The sequence below is a fragment of the Mytilus californianus genome, unplaced genomic scaffold (genome assembly GCF_021869535.1).
Source record: "Mytilus californianus isolate M0D057914Y unplaced genomic scaffold, xbMytCali1.0.p SCAF_30, whole genome shotgun sequence".
In the NCBI taxonomy this organism is placed as follows: domain Eukaryota; kingdom Metazoa; phylum Mollusca; class Bivalvia; order Mytilida; family Mytilidae; genus Mytilus; species Mytilus californianus.
The window spans coordinates 897,767-920,532 of NW_026262680.1; the positions used below are offsets into that span (position 1 = coordinate 897,767).

The 22,766-nt window shown below is 33.9% G+C and overlaps 1 protein-coding gene across 2 annotated transcripts in view; it reads left to right on the forward strand.

Moving 5' to 3' along the window:
* The window catches only part of LOC127736368 (protein ELYS-like), a 104,963-nt gene that overhangs the window by 76,482 nt on the left and 5,715 nt on the right, over window positions 1–22,766 (forward strand). Inside the window, exons 28-38 of one of the 2 annotated variants that reach the window (XM_052246876.1) lie at window positions 301–433; window positions 1,400–1,471; window positions 2,030–2,167; window positions 2,991–3,175; window positions 7,313–7,535; window positions 8,672–8,859; window positions 9,807–12,598; window positions 14,307–14,384; window positions 16,541–16,652; window positions 20,096–20,161; window positions 21,558–21,906. In XM_052246876.1, coding sequence (XP_052102836.1) covers window positions 301–433; window positions 1,400–1,471; window positions 2,030–2,167; window positions 2,991–3,175; window positions 7,313–7,535; window positions 8,672–8,859; window positions 9,807–12,598; window positions 14,307–14,384; window positions 16,541–16,652; window positions 20,096–20,161; window positions 21,558–21,906 — 4,336 coding nt within the window. The remainder of the gene's footprint in view (window positions 1–300; window positions 434–1,399; window positions 1,472–2,029; window positions 2,168–2,990; window positions 3,176–7,312; window positions 7,536–8,671; window positions 8,860–9,806; window positions 12,599–14,306; window positions 14,385–16,540; window positions 16,653–20,095; window positions 20,162–21,557; window positions 21,907–22,766) is intronic. The other variant, XM_052246877.1, reaches the window with a different exon arrangement.

The following is a 22,766-nucleotide window of genomic DNA, read 5'->3' on the forward strand; positions in this document are numbered from 1 at the left end:
AGATTTAAGACCTTGGGAGACTCAGAAAACTGAGAAATAGTTTTAAAAAGTGTATTTTTAATGTTACTGAACACCACACAAGTAATTATAACTGTAAGTGGTAACCTGTAAAATGTTGCAATAATAACAACCCACGAAAAATGTTCATGTTTACAGTACTGGAAACTCTTGCATTGTTACTATGGTGGCATATAAAACCTTTTGATTATGATGTTCAGCATGGGTAAATGTTTTCATGTTAGGCAGGTGAGCCTGAGTCAAGGACTATTCAATTGACCTTTCTTGTGTGTTTATTTACAGTGAAGAAGCCACAGCCATTGTCTACAACAGTTACAAAGAACAGTCATGCTAAAATTGTGTCAAGGTCAAATCTTTTCCTGGAGATCTTAGAAAGGGTTCAAGAAGTTAAATTTGAAGATGAGGCTGAAACAAAGTAAGTAAACATTTAAAAAAGAAAGATGTGGAATATTTGAAAGTCTTTCCACTATCATATGCACAATTGTTTTTAATGACAAAAGTGAAAAGCCACTCTACCAAATTCAACCAGCACCTTATTTTCATGGTTCATTCATTGGTTAATATTTAGATTTGGTGATTAGAACTTTTTATGCCCCACCTAGGGGCATTATGTTTTTCGGTCTGTGTGTCCATTCGTTTGTCCGTTCTTCCGTCTGTCTTTTCGTCGGTCTGTCCCGCTTCAGGTTAAAGTTTTTGGTCAAGGAATTTTTGACGAAGTTGACGTCCAATCAACTTGAAACTTAGTACACATGCTCCCTATGATATGATCTTTCTAATTTTAATGTCAAATTAGAGTTTTGACCTCAATTTCATGGTCCACTGAACATAGGAAATGATAGTGCAAGTGGGGCAACCGTGTACTATGGACACATTCTTGTTCTTTGATAATATTGTTAACAACTTAACTAATTTTGATGCTGTGTATTTCTTATTATATTATTTTTATGTATTATAAAATTTTTAAAAAAATATTTTGGTGTTTAATGATGTTTATATTTTAGCTACCATATGCATTCATGGAAGATTGATATGACATTATATTTTGATAGTGCAGTGCTTTTCACTTGGGTGCAGTTTAATGTAATGTGGATTCGTTATTATTTTTGGGACACCAGCTCAGTATTCATGGCTTTCATGGGTATTGGTGCAACACAATTTTGAGAGCTCAAATTTCTTATAGACTTGAATGCAGAATTTTTCAAGTCCACGCAATAATATATGCAAAACTACAATTTATTCTCAATCAACAAAAAGTTGGTATCCGCAGAATAATTGATTCCAAAGTAATATTTTAGGAAAGTTGCTGTATATGCAGTGAAATTGATAATTTTCAACAAACCAGTAATATCCTGATGTATAGAGATCACCTTTTTCTTTTCAGTGACCAAGAAGAGTCCAAAGTTGGACCATTTGTGTGTACCCCTGTTACACCAAGAACAAGGTCTTTCTTTGGGTATGTATGGTGAAATTATGCAATTTGACTATTTGTACATGCTAAATTTGACTATTTGTACATACTAAAATTTTACTATTTGTACATACTAAAATTGGACTTTTTGTACATGCTAAAATTTGACTATTTGTACATGCTAAAAAATATAGAGCACAATCATCATCCCAAATGATATTTAAACAGTGAGTGTATTGAAAAATATAAAAAAAATAATTTCGAGTGACGTTTGTGCTCTAAAGAAAATTTAGCCAGAATGTTTTAGCTCAAAATCTGACAAAATACACTTATAGTGTAACTTTAAAGATGTCACAGTCAGCCTAAATGTGTCATCATGGTTCCGTTAATGAATAGCCATTCTTCTCATGCTTACAAAATGTGATAAGTAATGACATCAGGCAATGTTTTTTTTTGATGAATTTACAGTAATTTAAAAGAAGACCCAAAATGTATGTTGTCCTTGTCAGATATTTCTTTGCAGACAATAAAGGCAAGTAATCCCTGGTTGCAGGCATTTTTTTGTAGAACTCTGCAAACATTAAAATCCTGATTTTTTTTTAGACACAAACAGCCAGTTGTTTACATGGCACAACAAGAAAGTACACAGACGACATCACCATCAACATGGCAACCACCTGTGCAAGCTGCAGTTACTCCTTATAATCTGTCGAAAATGATGTCACCTGTGTCGACTAAAAGGTGGGTAGAACATTTTGTATTGTGTTGATGACAATTTAAAAATTAATTTTTTATGCTAAGTTTAAACATATTTTAATATTCAAAAATACAAATGGATCAGCCACAAGTTTTGTATTTAGTTATGTATTCTCCAAATCATACATAAGTATACACATAAATAAACACTACATATGTAGTGTATAACTTTAGGTGTAAAGGGAAATACAGACAAATTTTATTCCTGTTTTGTTCTCTTCAACAAAAGTACACCCTTGCCAATCCAATAACATGTCAAATGTGATTTTTACTACATTAAAATATTAAGCAAGATGGCAGCATCCTTGTTCACATGGTTAAATAGTTATACCTTCACATAGTATTTCAAGCTTACCATTATTTACACTTTCTTCTAAATTAACACTTGCCTTTTAAAAAAGTAGAAAATCCCAGTTTTAACATTTTTGGTTTTGCATGATATATAAAAATAAGGAGATGTGGTATTATTGCCAATGAGACAACTATTCTCCAAAGTTTAAATGAAGTGGATGTAAGCAATTAAAGGCAACCGTACGGCCTTCAACAATGAGAAAATACCGTATAGTCAACTATAAAAGGCCCCCGACATGAAAAATATGAAACAATTCAATTGAGAAAACTAACGGCCTAATTTATAACAAAACAAATATGACAAACATGAACCAATGATACCCGTTAGTATCTGTATTTAAGTAAATTTCCTTATCATGTAAATTAATGCAACAAACAAAAGTGTAATTTGACCTATTTGCTAAAAAAAGTCTTCATAATAAATTATTATTAAATTCAATTGTTTTGGTTATTTCAGAAAAGGCAAGATATGTGGTGCTGATGCTTTGAGTATGTTACAGACACCTGTACCACAGAGGAAGTCACTTTCAAGGTCAAGGACATCATCATCAGTACCAGCTACTCCTCAGTCTATACTTAAAGTCCGTCAGTTTATTTCCAACAAAAGTCCACAGATTTCTCCACCAGAGTCCATGACAAAAGGTATGGATATAAAGACTTCTTATGAAAGTCTTGGAGTTTGGTTAAAAATTTATTTTTTCCCCTCTCTCTCTTTCATTCCAATGAAAATAGGGAAAGGAAATTCTTGTCCAGAAGGTTTTCCAAATAAACACACTAAAAAAAAAACTTGAAGGAGGAGGCATTATTTAAGGGCTATTCCAGAAAAAATTGTATGGGGGGGTTGGAAGGCAGTTTGTTTCAGCTCCCACCACCCAGACAATTGTAATTGAGAATCATAGTGCATTATAGTGTGAAAAATTGCTCTGATACCCATCACCAGTGTATTATTAATATAAAGTGCCTTCCAACCCCCCCATACATTTTTTTCTGGAATAGCCCTAAGATATATTGGCACTAAAACCGAGTGTTTTGGAAAATTTCTCCAATGTGTAAAATGAACATTGCATCAATGTACTTACATTGGTTTTTGCCTAGCCTGCGACTTTTGTTGCAAAAGCGAGACATAGCAATCCTACATTCCCTCGGCGGCGTCCACAAATATTCACTCTGTGGTTAAAGTTTTTCAAATTTTAATAACTTTCTTAAACTATCCTGGATTTGTACCATACTTGGACAGAAGCTTGTTTATGATCATAAGATCGTATTCAAAAATAAATTTTGTTAAAAAAAATCCTGTTAATCCGTATTTTACTTATAAATGGACTTAGTTTTTCTGCCAGTTAACATTATATTCACTCTGTGGTTAAAGTTTTCAAAATTTTAATAACTTTCTTAAACTATCCTAGATTTGTACCAAACTTGGACAGAAGCTTGTTTATGATCAAAAGCTAGTATCTAGAAGGAAATTTTGTAAAATAAAATTTCCTGTTTTTCCTTATATTACTTATAAATGGACTTAGTTTTTCTTCCAGTTAACATTACATACAGTTTGCAGTTAAAGTTTTTAAAACATTTATTAGATTCATAAACCATCCTGGATTCTTACCAAACTTGAACAGAAGCTTCTTACAATCAAAAGATAGTATCTAGAGGAAAATTTTTAATAATTATTTCCCCTTTTTAGCTCACCTGGCCCGAAGGGCCCAGTGAGCTTTTCTCATCACTTGGCGTCCGTCGTCCGGCGTACAAATGTCTTCTTTTAGAGAACCACTGAATGGAATGAAACCAAACATGGCATGAATGTTCCTTATGAGGTGCTGACCAAGTGTTGTTACTATGAAGCTGATCCATACTCCAAGATGGCCGCCAGCTGGGGACTTAGTTTAACATAGGACCCTATGGGAAATACATACAAATGTCTTCTTTTAGAGAACCACTGAATGGAATGAAACCAAACATGGCATGAATGTTCCTTATGAGGTGCTGACCGAGTGTTGTTACTTTGAAGCCGATCCATAATCCAAGATGGCCGCCTGCAGGGGACTTAGTTTAACATGGGACCCTATGAGAAATACATACAAATGTTTCTTTTAGAGAACCACTGAATGGAATGAAACCAAACATGGCATGAATGTTCCTTATGAGGTGCTGACTGAGTGTTGTTACTTTGAAGCCGATCCATAATCCAAGATGGCCGCCAGCGGGGGACTTAGTTTAACATGGGACCCTATGGGAAATACATACAAACGTCTTCTTTTAGAGAACCACTGAATGGAATGAAACCAAACATAGCAAGAATGTTCCTTATGAGGTGCTGACCAAGTGTTGTTACTTTGAAGCTGATCCATCATCCAAGCTGGCAGCCAGCGGGGGACTTAGTTTAACATAGGACCCTATGGGAAATACATAAAAATGTCTTCATTTAGAGAACCACATAATGCAATGAAACCAAACATGCGCATGAATGTTCCTTATGAGGTGCTGACCAAGTGTTGTTACTATGAAGCAGATCCATAATCTAAGATGGCCGCCAGCGGAGGACTTAGTTAAACATAGGACCCTATGAGAAATACGTACAAATGTTTTCTTTTAGAGAACCATTGAATGGAATGAAACCAAACATGGCATGCATGTTCCTTTTGAGGTGCTGACCAAGTGTTGTTACTTTGAAGCTGATCCTTCATCCATGATGGCTGCCAGATGGGGGCAATGTTTAACAAAGGACCCTAGGACAATACATACAAATGACTTCTTTTAGAGAACCACATACTGAATGGATTGAAAACAAACATGGCATGAATGTTCCTTATGAGGTGCTGACTAAGTTTTGTTACTTTGAAGCTGATCCTTCATCCATGATGGCCGCCAATGGGGGGACTTCCTTTAACATAAGACCCTATGGGAAATACATACAAATGCTTCTTCTAGAGGTGCACTGAATGGAATGAAACCAAAACATGGCATAAATGTTTCTTATGAGGTGCTGATTAAGTGTTGCTACTTTGTTGCCGATTTACTGTTCAAGATGGCCACCAGGATTTTTTATTAAATTACAGGACCAATATTAAACCAAATTTGGCCTCACTCATTATTAGGGTATCTGTTATGATTTTAATCTATTTTTACATGATTTCCAAAACCAAAGTAGAATCAGGTGAGCGACACAGGCTCTTGAGAGCCTCTAGTTTGTTGAGCCTGCGACTAACAGCAAAAGTAGGGGAGACACTGGGTTCCATGGAACCCTTACAAATTTGTTTGTTATGCCCCCGCCGTAGCGGAGGGGGCATTAAGTTTTACCCTTGTCTGTATGTACGTATGTACGTCTGTTTGTCCCAAAATTGGTTTCCATTCTCTAACTTGAGTTTGCCTCAACCAAATGTTATGAAACTTATACACAATGCTTATTACCACAAAATACAGATCAAGTTTGAATTTTAGTGGCATCACTTTAACAACCGTTCTAGAGTTACGCCCCGTTATAAATGGAAAAATTGCAAAATTTTTAGTTTCCGTTCTTTAACTTAAGTTTGTCTCAACCAAATATTATGAAACTTATACACAATGCTTATTACCACAAAATACAGATCAATTTTGAATTTTGGTAGTGTCACTTTAATCATTCTAGAGTTATGCCCCTTTATAAATGGAAAAATTGCAAAATTTTTAGTTTCCGTTCTCTCACTTAAGTTTGCCTCAACCGAATGTTATGAAACTTATACACAATGCTTATTACCACAAAATAAAGATCAAGTTTGAATTTTGGTGGGGTCACTTTTACCATTCTCGAGTTATGCCCCTTTATAAATGGAAAAAAATTCAAAATTTTTAGTTTCTGTTCTGTAACTTAAGTTTGCCCCAACCAAACATTATGAAACCTGTACACAATACTTATTACCACAAAACTCAGATCAAGTACAAATTTGGGTAGCGTCACTTTTATTGTTCTTGAGTTATGTCCCTTTATAATGTTGTATGCAAGCGGGGTCATCATCTGTGTCCATGGGGACACATTCTCCATTTATTTAAAATATTTCCTTTTCATGGGTCATATAGCTGTGAAATGGCAATAAATTCATTGAAATTACACAAAATCTTGAAATATTAGGTTTATGTTTATAAGGGGACACAGCAACCCATCATAACCACAGGAAAATTTGGTCTTTAGTAATAGACAATTGTGTAAACAAGTTTTGAATGCTTTAACAGACACTTCCAAAAATCTGCTATCAACACCTAATTCTTCAATGCACTTAAAATTTAGACATAAAAACTATCGACCAGGTTCCAGACATGGGATAGGCACTTTGTCCTATGACAGGAGTGAACAATTTTTTTTTTTTTTAATGCCCCCGCTACTAGGCAAAGGGGGCATTAAGTGTTATTCTTGTCCGTCTGTAGGTACGTCCCAAAATTCGTTTCAGTTCTCTAACTTTAGTTTGCCTCAACCAAATGTTATGAAACTTATACACAATGCTTATTACCATAAATCACAGATCAATTTCGAATTTGGGTGGCATTACTTTTGCAGTTCTCTAGTTATGTCCCTTTATAACATTATATTCAAGGGGGCATCATCTGTGTCCCATGGACACATTCTCCATTTATTTTTTTATCTAAATCAGTAAAATAACAAAAGGTAAAGAGAAAAAATCCTAACTGAAATCAGTTCAGAAAGCCCATAAATAACAAAAAATTTAGCTTCAGGAAAAAAGGGGAATGCCATAACAAAATGAATATATATTTTTGAAGAATTTATGTCATGTGTTTTTTTTCACATAGTTTGTGAAGAAGTACCAGTCATATCAGCACCTGGAACTCCTCGGTCTGTTTCCTTCCGAGAAGCTACAATACAGGGTACACCAAAACAACTAAGATTTATGGAGCCACAGGCTGAGGTCACAAAGGTCAAATCACCGCAATCATCTACAAAAGGTCACAAGTCAATATTGAGGTCACCACCAAGTCCAAAATCAGTGAAAGATAGAAGCCCAACTCCAGAAAGGTAGGTTTGATTTTGCCAGGTAAATTCAGGAATTTTTGCGTGCAATTAATTGTGTTGAATAATTGACTAAAATGTGAGATAATTTATTGCTATTTCTGGAAATTGTTCATACTTACTGCCATCAAATTTAAAATAAGAGTAAGGAGTTTTAATTTTTGCAAAACCTTTGTAGTTGCAATTTTCACAAAAATAAAAACATCGCAAAAAGCACTTTTCGCAATAATAAAAAAATAATTGCAAAAAATTTCTACACTTTCATTATTATTGTTCGTGGCATGTTATGTGAACCACTAATTTAAAATTGAAAGAAAAAAGTAAAAATTTTCTATAGGCTTGTAGGCAGACTTTGGCAAAACCATGAAATGAAACATCCACAAAAATTCAATTTTTCCTCAATCCACAAAAATGGGTACCTAAGAAAATAAATGAATCCTTAGTACTCTAAATTCAGAAATTGTTGCATGCATTTATTATTGTGATTTTTGAAGAATGAACAAAAATTCGAGTTAAATTGTTATGATTTCAGGTAAAATTACAAACCGATATATGTATCAGATATCCGAATGCGAGTTCTTATTATTTTGATACTCAATGAGTCGCATTATTTGAATTTATAAAACCTCGCAATAATTTCTGAATTTACAGTATATGATTTATTGATTATTTCCTAGTCGACAGTTACATGTGTACCAATTACAGATGACAATTAAAGAGTACTGCTTTAATAAGTGATGAATAGAAGGTGCATAAGTTTTTTAATTGGCAACACTGCATTTGCAAGTACAAAAGTTTTTTTTATGCAAAATGTAATGTCAGACCAATATAATAAGACTGAAATGTTTTATTTTAAATAAAAATATAGAAAATTTAATTTCAATGAAATTTATTCTGTGGATTCATTATTATTCGTCAAGTACCAATATTTCATGGGGATAGGTCAACAAAAAATTTAAATGTTCAAAAAAGTACAAATTTTCTATTGCCTTGAAAAACAGAAATTTGGCAAACCACAAATTCAAATATCCACGACAAATTTTCCACAAACAAAAAACATTGATATCTACAAATTTTGAATATAGTGATTGTGCTAGCTGAGACTCATATTCTTGTTAATGCTATGGTTTATTCAATTTCAGCATATCAAGGTCACCTAAACATAAATCAACGTTAGATATTCTACAGAGACCACCACTCCACAACACGGAGCGTCCTTATACTAGCCATGAACAACCATCACTTGAGGAAGACACAGAAACTGATGATAGTGTCATGATAGTGGACAGCGAAATTACATTTAATTGTTCTAAGAAGTCTGAATCAGAGGGTAATTCGAAAGGACTGTTCTATTAAACTGGATGTGGGAGGGTGTTGAGGGAATTTCAAAACCCCCAAATAACCAAAATATAATTTACTTCATTGTTTAATTAGGCATACATCTAATGGACATCCAACTATAAATGATCCATAACTTATGACCAAAAACTGTTGAAGGTGAATTTTATTGAAGAAAAATCACAGCAAAAATTGTCAACTTTGCTTTCAAGAATTAATGCATTTTAAAGGTTACTTAAATAGATTGAATGAGGATGTATGTGAATTGTACAAAAAAATATTTTAGGATATTTTCTTTCTTCCAAGGTCACTTAGAACAATTTGAAAATGCAACTTTAATTTAAAAATTTGTTTTTATTTTTGGGGGGGGGGGGGGGGGGGAGGGGGTCACAGATGCACTGGTCAAAGGTTTTGGGAAATAAAATTTGAATTTGTAAAAAAATTCACACAAGCAGAAATAAGTTTTTCAAGTTACTGTTAGGACTCAAGAGTCATTTTCAAGATATAGGTATTGGTTGATTGATTGATGGCTCTATTACACCCATGACAATGATTGCATGCATATTTTGGACAAAAGGCGTTAATGTGGTACTGTTGTGAACATAAATTTGTAATATGCAATCAAACTGAGTTACATTTTTAATGTGCTAGCTCACAAGGTAACTGTTGGTTGGAAGACATGTTGCCTTTCCTGGACACATTATTCTCATTAGGAGCTGATCAGCATTATCCCTTATTCCTAAAGGAAGAATGTTGGGGAGAAGCTGCGAATACCAATTTTCAAGTTTTTTTTATCTTGATCACAGTCAAGTTGAGTAACAGATGTGATATCACACTCTAATATTTGAAATTTATTCTAGAATGAAATTAGCTTTAGAAGGAAAATAATTTTAAGGCTGTCAAAAGATTAAATGATTTCATAGTATTTTTGTTTTTCAGGGGAGGGTAAAGACAGCAGTACCGAGGAGTTTGATGAACGACCAAATATCCTAGCACATCCTCCAGCCCCTCCTGCTCAAGTAACTTCTCTAAAAAAATCTGTGATGCTGACTAGTCCTGTTAAACTTAAACATAGTCCACTGAAAACTACCGCAGCACCAAGATCTCCTACGGTCAAGTTAACAAAATCACCAGCGAGAGGAATGATGCCACCAAAATTTGAATTCCCAGAAAAGGATATATCAGAACAAGACCGTAGCCCTCGTGTGAAATTTGCCGAGATAGACAGCGGAAATAGTCGACCGTTAGAAACAGCTACTCAATCAGATGAACCAATAGAAATTGATGACACTGATGAGGACGATGTTAACCCTAATAACGAAAAGGTGGTTTCATTTGGTGTAGTTGAAGAACACAGAGATTCTATACATGAGATTGATGATAGCTTGTCTTCAGATGAAGATCTTGATGACAAAATTAACGAGATTGAAAACAGAATAACTGATCTTGTTCAGCAAGAGGAAATAGAGGAGTATGTGGTGGAGGACAGAGAACTGAAACCACAGAATTTGTTTAAAAAGAAAGATAGATCAGTTTCGATAAGATTTGTTTCTCCAGATAGTAGTTCGGGTATACAGGAAAGCATTCAAGTTTGCGATGAAAGTGTTTCTGATGATGTTACTAGCTCCGATAAAGAGGAGACTCACATTTCATCGGACGAAAATATACCTATAGTTTTATCTTCTTATGAGAAAGAGGAGGACTCGTCAGTTTCTGAAGGTGAAGCCAAAGTTACAACTACTGGGGAGGATGAAAATTTACATCTAGAGTTGAGTGATGAGAATGAGATTATGGATGTAGATGATGGGCAGATTCCTTCAGAGGTAAAGGTGTCGGGTCATTCTGATTCTGAAGCAGCCCTGATCAATGTCTACTCAAATTTTGTTGATTCTTTGTCAAAAGATGCTATGGAGTCAGAAGATAAATGTGAAGATGAGAACCAGCTACAAGCAACTGGTATTGAGGTTGAGGAAAAAGTTACTACACCTCTTAGTGACCAGCTAAATGATGAATATGCTACTAATATTCACAATGCTGAGGAACAGATTGAGAGTGATTCACTAGGACAGGACAACAAGGAACCAGTCAAAGTAGAAGATTCAGAATTGCCTCCATTGACAGAAATAGAGGAAAATTGTTTCGATGAAAAACGTCTTTCTACTTTGTTAGAAAATGAAGATGACGATAATTTAGAAGATGACGTTAATTCTGATGGAGAAGTTTTAGAGAAGAGGTCACCTTATAAAACTTTCCATCCTCACAAACCTCGAACAAGGAGTGATTCGTTGTCGGAAGAGCCAGAACTACGTAGATCATCAAGACGTTTGTCCTCAATGTCAATAGTTGAAGAGGCAGAAGCTGCGTTGCCTGTCCCTAAATCACCAGGTCGTAAAAAAAAAGGAGAAGTCATCATAGAACCACTTAAGTCTCCAGGAAGAAAAAAAAGTGCTCTTAACACTGAATCTGAGCTCAAAGAGAGTGGCATTGTAATTAAATCTCCTGCTAGAAGAGGTAGAAAAGGTCATCAGGATGAGAATGCTATTTCAAAATCTCCTAGTCGTAGACAGAGTCTTAGAATTGCTGAAAGTGTTCAAATAGAAACAGCAAAATCACCAAGCCGTAGAAAAGGCACAAAAAAAGAGGAAGACGAAAATTTAGAATCTCTAGAATCTAAAGAGCAAGGTGTTTCTAAATCACCAGGTCGCAGAAAAAGTGTTAAAAATGCGGAAGATTTGGAAATTATGAAATCACCCGGTCGTAGAAAAAGTATCAGAAATGTGGAAGATTCAAAAGTAACTAAATCACCAGACAGTGTTCACACTGATGAAGAGGACTTAGAAAAAGTGCAATCACCTAGTCGTCGTAGAAGTACAAAAATTGTTAACTATAAAGGAATGACATCACCAAGCAATAGGAGGAACAAGAGTAAATCACCAGAACACTCACAAAAAGAAAAATCTGTTTCGAAATCTCCAGGGAGAAGAAAAAGTTTCTTAAAAGATGTTGACAAAATTGAAGAAAGTGAGTCATCAGTTCCAAAATCTCCTGGGAGAAGAAAAAGTATTTTAAAAGATGTCGAAGAAAGTGAGTCATCAGTGTCAAAATCTCCTGGAAGAAGAAAAAGTATTTTAAAAGATGTTGACAAACTTGAAGAAAGTGAGTCAACAGTTCCAAAATCTCCTGGGAGAAGAAAAAGTATTTTAAAAGATGTTGATAAAATTAAAGAAAGTGAGTCATCTGTTCCAAAATCTCCTGGGAGAAGAAAAAGTATTTTAAAAAATGTAGACAAAATGGAAGAAAGTGAAACAACAGTTTCAAAATCTCCTGGGAGAAGAAAAAGTATTTTAAAAGCTGAAGATGAGTCCAACAGCATCCTTAAATCTCCTGGAAGGAGAAAAAGCAATATTGTAGAAAACACCAAGTCTCCAGGAAGAGGAAGAAAGAAAGGTGTGAAGATTGTAGATGAAGATAATGCTGACAGTGATAAATTGGTGTCTGAAAACGATACAAATACAGAAGACAATGACAAAATTAATGTGAAGAAATCACCCAGTAGGAGGAAAAAGAGGGAAGATTCATTTACAGAGGTTAAGTCTCCTTCTAGGAGATCAGTAGCATCGAGACAATTGTCGGCTGTTTCTGATGAAAGTTTGTCGTCAAGGAGGTCATTAAGGTCACAGTCACCTATGTTTGAAGATGAGGATGAAATTCCTACAGAAGTTGGAGATCAGGTAATGTTTGTTTCACAGTTTTGAAAAATACATATTCTATATAATAATTTGAAAGCAATCACCAAATCCTTCTGCATTGTAAAAATGCTGCTAAACTGTAAAAAAAAACATGTTAGTGCATGAACAAAGGAAGAATAGATAGTTCTAAAAATTCTTAGAAAGTGAAGCAATGTTTTGCTTTTTATCTAAATGAATCAAATTTATCTTTTGCCAATATGAATTGTTTCGTTTGTCACAGTTTTTGATAAAGTGATTTCCTTGTTCTAGTATAAAACAAGATAAAAATAGTTCACACAATGTTAAATCCACAGAAATGATCAAGTAAAAAACCTCTTGCCTCCAATGTCATGAATGGTTAAAAATGTTTAATTTAAGATATCATTACCGGAACAGTATTTGTCTAAATGTAAGAAAAAATCTCAAATCATTTCTGTCTTTTAGGCCCCATTTCTTCATTGAACTTCCAATGCATTTTTACATCTTTGAATTTTCAAGCATTTCTCTGGGCACTTTCCAATAATGGTTAATCCAGAGTGCAACTTTGAAAACTTTAAGAAACATGCTGTGTTCACAAAAGTTGCTGTGGTTAAAGTTTTTTTAGTCATCAATAATTTTGTCAAACCTTCATGGAGTTTTATGAACTTTGGACAGAAGCTTGTTTATGACCAAAATACAGTATCCAGAGCAAAATTTTGAAAATATTTATTTTCATTGTTCCTTATTTTACTGATAAATGGACTTAGTTTTTTTTGCAGTTAACATTCAGATTCAGTCTAAAGTAAGTTTTTCCGTCATCAATAACTTTATCAAACCTTCATGGAATCTATGAAATTTGGACAGAAGCTTGTTTATGACCAACATACAGTATCCAGAGCAAAATTTTGAAAATATTTGTTTTCATTTTTCAGTATTTTTCTGATAGATGGACTTAGCTTTATTACAGATAACATTTACAGACAGTCTGGGATTAATTTTTATTTTGACATGTTAAATTTGTAAACCTTCATGGATTGTTATGAAACTTGGACAGAAGCTTATCTTAAAGACCAAGAAATAGCATCTAAAGGAAAAGTTTGAATTTGTTTTTCAATTCTGTATTTTACTGATAAATGGACTCACTTTTTAAGTCAACATTACACTTTTACACTGACAGCAGCAAGCGCAGCAAGACACAGGGTTCCATTTATTTGTTGGATGCCAAATTTCGTGGGTATAGGGAAACCATGAATTTAAATGTTCAAGGAAGTGCAATTTTTCTATAACCTTATCAGCAGACTTTGGCTCTTTCATGAAATCTAATATCTAAGAAAATACAGTTTTTCCTAAATCCATGAAAATTGGTACCCACAAAATAAATGTATCCATAGTAATTGACTTTTCTTATCCCATCCTGTCTATTTCAATTAACAATTGAGGCAAATGCTTTGTAACTTTTGTTCCATGAGAATAGATGTAAATACATTGTAACTTTTGTTCCATGAGAATAGATGTAAATACATTGTAACTTTTGTTCAATGAGAATAGATTTAAATACATTGTAACTATTGTTCCATGAGAACAGATTTAAATGCTTTGTAACTTTTGTTCCATGAGAACAGATTTAAATACATTGTAACTATTGTTCCATGAGAACAGATTTAAATGCTTTGTAACTTTTGTTCCATGAGAACAGATTTCAATACATTGTATTACTTTTGTTACTTTCAAGCAGAAAGAACAAATGCAGTCAGATGGAGAAATACTGACCCCACCAGATTCAGAAATGGATTCACCAAGTAAAAGTAAGGTAAGAAAGGTTAAATATTGTAAAAAAGATATACATAAAAAACTACTCAGAGTTTGAAAATACCATTGACGATTAATTGTTCAAATTCAGACCATCACATGTGGTTGCAGTATAGTCAAATCCCTCCTAAAAATAAATCAAACAACTTTGTTTTTACTATTGTGTTTAAGCATTTTATGCATCATAGTTTAATTATTTACAGATAATGATTTCAAATTCACTCAATAATAACTTGACAAAAGTAGCTAAAGAGTACTTTCAGTTGAAATTATTCACTCATTGTCTTGATCGATTGGTGTTTAATGCCACTTTCAGCTCTAATGGCTATTTCGTGGCAGTCAGTTTTTATTGTTGGAGGAAGCTGGAGAGAACCGCAACCTTTGGCAGGAAAACTGACTATACTTGTCAATTAAGAGATTCGAGCACATCTGCCACATGCGGGATTTGAACTCACAACCTCAGTGTTGACAACAATCTCTTTAATAATATTGTATTTTGTACTCTGTAAGAAGAAGGTAGAGTAGCCTGGCAATTGTACCACATGCAGATTGTCCAAAATTCATGGTTTCTCCCTACCCACAAAATGCACAAAAGTTAGTATGAGCAGATTAATCCACAATATATATTCTGAATGGATTAATGTACAAAACTTCCATACTTATGTAGTTGGCCTTGAAACATTTTAAACAAGTATTAGGATGTTCTGAATTATTTTTTTTCTGGCATTTTAAGTGTTTCCCTTGATGGTTCATCTTTCCATCCGTCCTTCTGTCGGTCTCATTTTTGTTTCCACACTCTAACTTAAATTTGCATGAGTTTTTGTCTCACCTTGACGGAGTCAAAAAGTGAGACATAGGTATGCTGTTTCTGGCAGCGGCGTCAACAATGTATTAGTTTGTGATTAGGTTAAGTTTATGGTGAACCACTAGTGGTAGGTCAATGATATTTGGTATGCAGTTGTATTAGCATTGGCACATCTCATTTCCATGGAGATTATTTGACCCTGCCCCCTCAGTCATGGTCTATTGACTTTGAAACTTTTGCTTAGTTTACATGTTTTAGTTTGTGATTAGAAAAATTTGTTGGCATTTGCAAGTATCGTTTCCATGGAGATTATATAGCCCCAACCCCTCAATTGACTTTGAATCTTTTACATAGTTTACAAGTTAATGTTTGTGTTTAGGTTTGTTTAAAGGGAACTACTTATGATAAGTCAATGGTATTTGGTATGCAGTTGTATTAGCATTGGCACATCTCATTTCCGTGGAGATTGATTAGCCATGTACCTTCAGTCATGGTTCATTGACTTTGAATATTTGCATAACTTACATGTTAAAGTATTGCTATTTTATTTTCAACATTTGCATTATAAAAATTACAAAAAGGTGAGACATATCTCTGTGTTAACAGTTTATATGAAACTTATTCACAATGCTAAGAACTAAAACTTGCAGACATAGTTGAAATTTGGGCAGTGAGTCACTTACTGTTATAGAGTTATCCCCCTTTATATTAAACTTGGAAAATTTCAAATTTTTCCGTTTCTGCACTCTAACTTAAGTTTGCCTCTTTTAAAGTCAATGAAACTTATACACAATGCTAAGCACAATGCTCAGATTTTTCGTTCCTGAATTAATACAAATCTAATGTTGAACTTGCCCGACTGCTATATGACATTCACAGAAATTGAGAAGAAAAGCATTGGATAACTTTGAGGTGGTCATAAAAATTAGATGGAAAGCACATCAGAGCTTATCAGAAAACTTATTACATAAGAAATAAAAACAAAAACAGTAAATAAATGAAAATAACACACAGCACAAAAATACCTCAGACAAGAACAATAGAACTCTCTAAAAACTAGCTGTGACATCAAATGTTCTCAAAAAGTATTTTCATATATTATAAGCAAGCTTAAGTGGGAGCATTCGTGTCCTCAGACACATTCTTTTTTATTTTCAATATTTCACTAATAGATGGACTAAGTTTTTGTGGCAGTCAACATTACACTTTTCGCTGACAGTGCTCAGCAGTTGAAAGTGAAACATATTCTACAGAACCTTTTACAAAGTTTATGGTTAAAAGAGTTCCTTTTCTGATTTTAATTTCCAAACACTGTCTCTTTATATTATCATATGGTTATCATTAATTTTCAGAAGAGTACAGTAACCCCAACAAGAGGTCGTAGAGGTAGACAATCAACTACTGCTTCCAGACGGTCAAAGAGAAATGAGGATAAAACAGAGACATCTGATTTATCTGAAACAGGTAATATGGTAGTCATCCCTTCATATTGAAATGAGATGGAGGTATAATGAAGAAAGGATTGTGTATCATTCATGTGTTTTTCGCTGAAGATTAGCTGTTGTAAAATTGTACTAACTGTATAAACGTTTGGTTTACTTTCCTTGACCATAGAAAGCTTTTTTTTGAGACTTTAACAATATATTTCCTAGGAATAATGTTTATGATGTGAAGGAGTACAGGTTCGCAGAATTGTTGTCACTTTAATTCCATAATTCACTATTTTCACTTAAAATTGTATCTTAATAGTTTTTAATTGCAATAAAAAAGTAATAACTAAACATTGTCTTGGATATGAATTTTAATATTAAAGTAGTCAATACAAGATTGCAGACAAAAACTGATAATATGAAATATTTGTCAAGGTTGCTAATTAAATCATTTAAGTACCTGAAACAAATGTTTTGTTGATTTTTATACGACCGCAAAAAAATGTTTGTGGTCGTATATTGGTATGACGTTGGCGTCGTCGTCGTCCGGCGTCATCGTCCGAAGACGCATTAGTTTTCGCACTCTAACTTTAGTTTAAGTGAATGGATCTCTATGAAATTTTACCATAAGGTTCAATACCACAAAAGGAAGGTGGGGATTGATTTTGGGGGTTATGGTACCAACAGTTAAGGAATTAGGGGCCAAAAAGGGGCCAAAAATAAGCATTTTCTAGTTTCCAGACAATAACTGTTGGAACGGTGTATGGATCTCTCTGAAATTATACTACAAGTTTCCATACCACAAAGGGATGGTTAGGATTTGCTTTGGGGGGTTATTGCTCAAACCGTTTAGGAATTAGGGGCAAAAAAGGGGGAAAAACAAGGTTGTCCTGGTTAATGGACAAATACTTTAGTACAAAACATAATTTAAAGCAGTGTAAGGGAGATAAATCAAATACATCATTGAAATTATCTCCCTTACACTGCTTTTAAATTATGTATAAAGTAATGGTTAATGAACAATTAAGATAATTTAAAACAGTGTAAGGGAGGTAATCCAAATACAACGTTTTGGTTACTTCCCTTACACTGCTTTTAAATTATGTTTAAAGAAATGCATATTTATAAAGGAAGACCAGTAAAAATATCTGCAAATGTTGCATCTTTTTTTTTTACAAAAAAATCCATATGAAAGATTTGATTGATTGATTGATTGTTGTTTGCTTTACGCCGCATTAGCACAGAAAGGCTATATCGCGGCGAGAGCTAATTCGATGAAAGATTTGACACTATATTTTAAATTCTATTATAAAATAGATTAAGTTAGCACTATGGTAAATTTAAATGGGTAATTATGGTTGCAAACTCCATTGGAAATTTGAATTGAGATTATGACCATATCTTGAGGGAAAGAATTTTTCAAGGGAAAAAAAGGGGGGGGGGGGGGGGGGTAAAAAGAAATTGTGGGGGGTCAATTTTTTCTCATTTCAGATTTCAGAAATTAAAAAGAATTATTCTTTAAATATTATTTTTTTTTCAAATTTCAAATATTGAAAAATTTCAAGAAGTAATCTTAAATTGCACAGTATGGCGCATTAGATTTGTAAAATCTTTGACCACATTTATTTATTTGTTAAGTTGAATCTAACCGTGTATTTAGATTTTTAATTTTGGGTCCAGTTTTCAAATTGGTCTACATTAAGGTCCAAAGGGTCCGAAATTAAACTTTGTTTGATTTTAACAAAAATTGAATATATGGGGTTCTTTGATATGCTGAATCTAAACATGTATTTAGATTTTTGAATTTTTGCCCAGTTTTCAAGTTGGTCCAAATTGGGGTCCAAAATTAAACTTTGTTTGATTTCAACAAAAATTGAATATATGGGGTTCTTTGATATGCTGAATCTAACCATGTATTTAGATTTTTTATTTGTGGACCCCGCTATGAAATTGGTTCATATTGAGGTCAAAAGGGTCCAAAATTAAACTTTGTTTGATTTCATCAAAAATTGAATTATTGGGGTTCTTTGATATGCCAAATCTAACCGTGTATTTAGATTTTTAATTTTGGGTCCCGTTTTTAAATTGGTCTACATTAAGGTCCAAAGGGTCCAAAATTAAACTTAGTTTAATTTTAACAAAAATTGAATTCTTAGGGTTCTTTGATATGCTGAATCTAAACATGTGTTTAGATTTTTGATTATGGGACCAGTTTTCAAATTGGTCCAAGTTGGGGTCCAAAATTAAACTTTGTTTGATTTCAACAAAAATTGAATATATGGGGTTCTTTGATATGCTGAATCTAAACATGATTTTAGATTTTTGGCCCAGTTTTCAAGTTGGTCCAAATTGGGGTCCAAAATTAAACTTTGTTTGATTTCAACAAAAATTGAATATATGGGGTTCTTTGATATGCTGAATCTTACCATGTATTTAGATTTTTTATTTGTGGGCCCGCTATGAAATTGGTTCATATTGAGGTCAAAAGGGTCCAAAATTAAACTTTGTTTGATTTCATCAAAAATTGAATCATTGGGGTTCTTTGATATGCCAAATCTAACCGTGTTTTTAGATTTTTAATTTTGGGTCCCGTTTTTTAAATTGGTCTACATAAAGGTCCAAAGGGTCCAAAATTAAACTTAGTTTGATTTTAACAAAAATTGAATTCTTAGGGTACTTTGATATGCTGAATCTAAACATGTGTTTAGATTTTTGAATATAGGACCAGTTTTCAAGATTGTCCAAGTTGGGGTCCAAAATTAAACTTTGTTTGATTTCAACAAAAATTGAATATAAGGGGTTCTTTGATATGCTGAATCTTACCATGTATTTTTATTTTGGACATTGGACCATAATAGGTAAATTAAAAAAAATGAAGTTCTTAGACCACATTCTTTCTGTGTCAGAAACCTATGCTGTGTCAAATATTTAATCACAATCCAAATTCAGAGCTGTATCAAGCTTGAATGTTGTGTCCATACTTTCCCTAACTGTTCAGGGTTCGACCTCTGCGGTCGTATCAAGCTGCGCCCAGCGAAGCATTTTATTTTCACTGATGCTATTGTCATAAATGCATCAGATATTTGTAAAACCCATTTATCTTTCTAATAAATAGCATAATCACGATAGATACAAAAAATATATGATGAGTTATGTATTATTGATGTTCAAAATATATGAAAAGGGTGGGGTACTTATGTCTCTGCTGCTCACCCGACTTCAAAAGGATTGAAGTGCTACTACTAGAATGTGGATTGTGTACAGTGAAGAAAACTATTGATGATCATGGTCAAAAATCTAGTTGAACTTTGTCACTCCCTGAGGTGTCCTTTGTGATAGCTCCCTCCTCTATTCTCTATCTGTTGTTAGGTTGCTTTCTTATTGAATACACCCAACATCACCTTTTATTCATATTGACTGATAATTATATGAAAAACATCCTGTTTTAAACCTTAAGTGTATGCGTTTTTATTCCAGAGTCTGAAGAAGTACAACCTGTGTTCTCATTTTCTAATCCAATGGAAGTTGATCTCCCAACTGAAGGTAAATATTTATAGAATAACTAATGGAAGAATTCAAATAGAGAAAAATATTCAACGAGTGACAGAATAACACATTAATTCACGAATGTGCGTAGCGCATGAGTTAATTATCAGTGTTGTTCGGTCACGAGTTGAATATTTTTCAATGTTTGAATTCTTTGATTAGTTATTCTTTTTATTACATTGGCAAATGGTCTTTTTTTCTGAAATTAAACTAGAATATGTAAGGAACTATATCTTTTTCTAAGCATTCACAATTTGTTTTGATCCGACGTCATGACAACGCCTATTGTTGTATGACGTCAGAGGAGTGAAATAACCATGTTTATTTCACATGTGAGATTATCGGTTTTTATTTCACTGGGTAATCAAATGTAATTCATTGCAACCAATGTAATAAAACACAATACATCATTCTAAGTAAGCCAGAGCTAGATTCCTTTTTATACCCCCCCCCCCCCCCCACACACACACACACACACACACAGTAGGCAACAGGGGTATAAGTGTTACCCTTGACCTTCCTTCTTTTCATCCATCCCATTTTCATTGCAAAGCTTGTTTGTCAGAAATAGGAATTTAAGAGAAACTCTAAACAGCAAAAATAATCTCCAGGGCAAGATCTATTTTATGCAAAAATGCCAGGGGAGCGATACAGACTTCTTTGGGCTTCTAGTTTTTATACTCCATTAAACTTTTTGGGGGGTATATAAGAATCACTTTGTCTGTCTGACAGTCCATCTCTGACTGACTGTCTCTCCATGTGCTGTCCATTTGACCCCTCATTGTAGGAGTTTTTGCCCATAAATGATAATGAAATATATGGCAAATATCTTGAAAAATACAGTAGGTAGAGAGAAAATTTAAACAGCAAAAATGATCAGCAAGACAAGATTACAAAAAGTCATCATGGCCAAAATCTTTAGTTGACATAAAAGGATATATTACCCTTCAAATTGGTTTTTTACAATTTTTTTAAGTGCGTGGTGAAAACTACAGTAAATACAAGGTAACTGTAAACAGGTCAAATATTCAGCAAGACAAGATCTACTGAAGTTTTGTCTTAAATTACAAATTATATAATGCCTGGACAAAATTCAACCCAACATTTTTTCTAAAGGACATGATGTTAGTTGTGCACCTGCTATTATAATTTTTTTATATGAATATTTTAAGGGCTTTGATATATAAAAACATGGACTTCCCCATTTCTGCTTATATTTTTTGGAGATGGTAGGCAAGATACTTTTTCATTGTGAGTAGATGCTCTGTGTTAAGTCAGATATTTTGTTGTTTATAACTACATTTGTAATCTGATATTGATGTTTATTATAGGCTACACAATTAATAGACTAATAGTAAAATATTTTAATTAATAATATTTATCGATTTTCCAGATTTTACCAAGGTTAAAGAGGCATCAGAAGTTCAGTCTTTCATTTTTTCACCTCCAGCCCCACCACGGACACGGAAATCAAGTTTCCATGAAGACACTTCACAGCTTGCTGCTCAAGAACATTCAATTTTGCTACCTTCAACATCAAGGGAGCAAACTCCAATTAGGTCAAGGGAGGGAACACCAGTAAAATCTGTTTCAAAAAGAGGCAGGCGACGAAAAGGGTCATCAGAATCAGACGTTTCTATTCCACTTTCGATTCCTGAGGAACCTCCAGGCACTACTACAGAAGAAACTGATGTGCAATCAGAAAGTGAACCTCCTATTAAAAAAGAGAAAAAATCAAGAAGGTAAGCACTACTTGAGGGTTGAATAATTTTTTTTATAGTGATGGCTACTTTTTATACGACCGCAAAAAAATTTTTGTGGTCGTATATTGGTATGACGTTGGCGTCGTCGTCGTCCGAAGACACATTAGTTTTCGCACTCTAACTTTAGTTTAAGTGAATGGATCTCAATGACATTTTACCATAAGGTTCAATACCACAAAAGGAAGGTTGGGATTGATTTTGGGGGTTATGGTACCAACAGTTAAGGAATAAGGGGCCAAAAAAGGGGCCAAAAATAAGCATTTTTGTAACTTCCAGTCATAACGTGTGTAAGTGTATGGATCTCTTTGACATTGTACCACAAGGTTCCATATCTCAAAGGGAATGCTGGGATTTATTTTGGGGGTAATTGCCTCCAAATTTTAGGAATTAGGGGCCAAAAAGGGGCAAAAAACAAGCATTTTTCTAGTTTCATGACAATAACTTGTGTGTAAGTCTATGGATCTCTCTGAAATTGTATCACAAGGTTCCATATCACAAAGGGAATGCTGGGATTGATTTTGGGGGTAGTTGCCTCCAAATTTTAGAAATTAGGGGCCAAAAAGGGGCAAAAACAAGCATTTTTTCTAGTTTCATGACAATAACTTGTGTGTAAGTGTATGGATCTTTATGAAATTGTACTACAAGGTTCCATATCACACAGGGAAAGCTGGAATTGAGTTTCGGGGTAATTGCCCAAAAAGTTAAGGAATTAAGGGGCCAAAAAGGTGCCAAAAATAAGCATTTTTCTAGTTTTCAGACGATAACTTGTGTTCAAGTGTATGGATCTCTCTGAAATTGTACTGCAAGGTACCATACCACAAAGGGAAGGCTGGGATTGA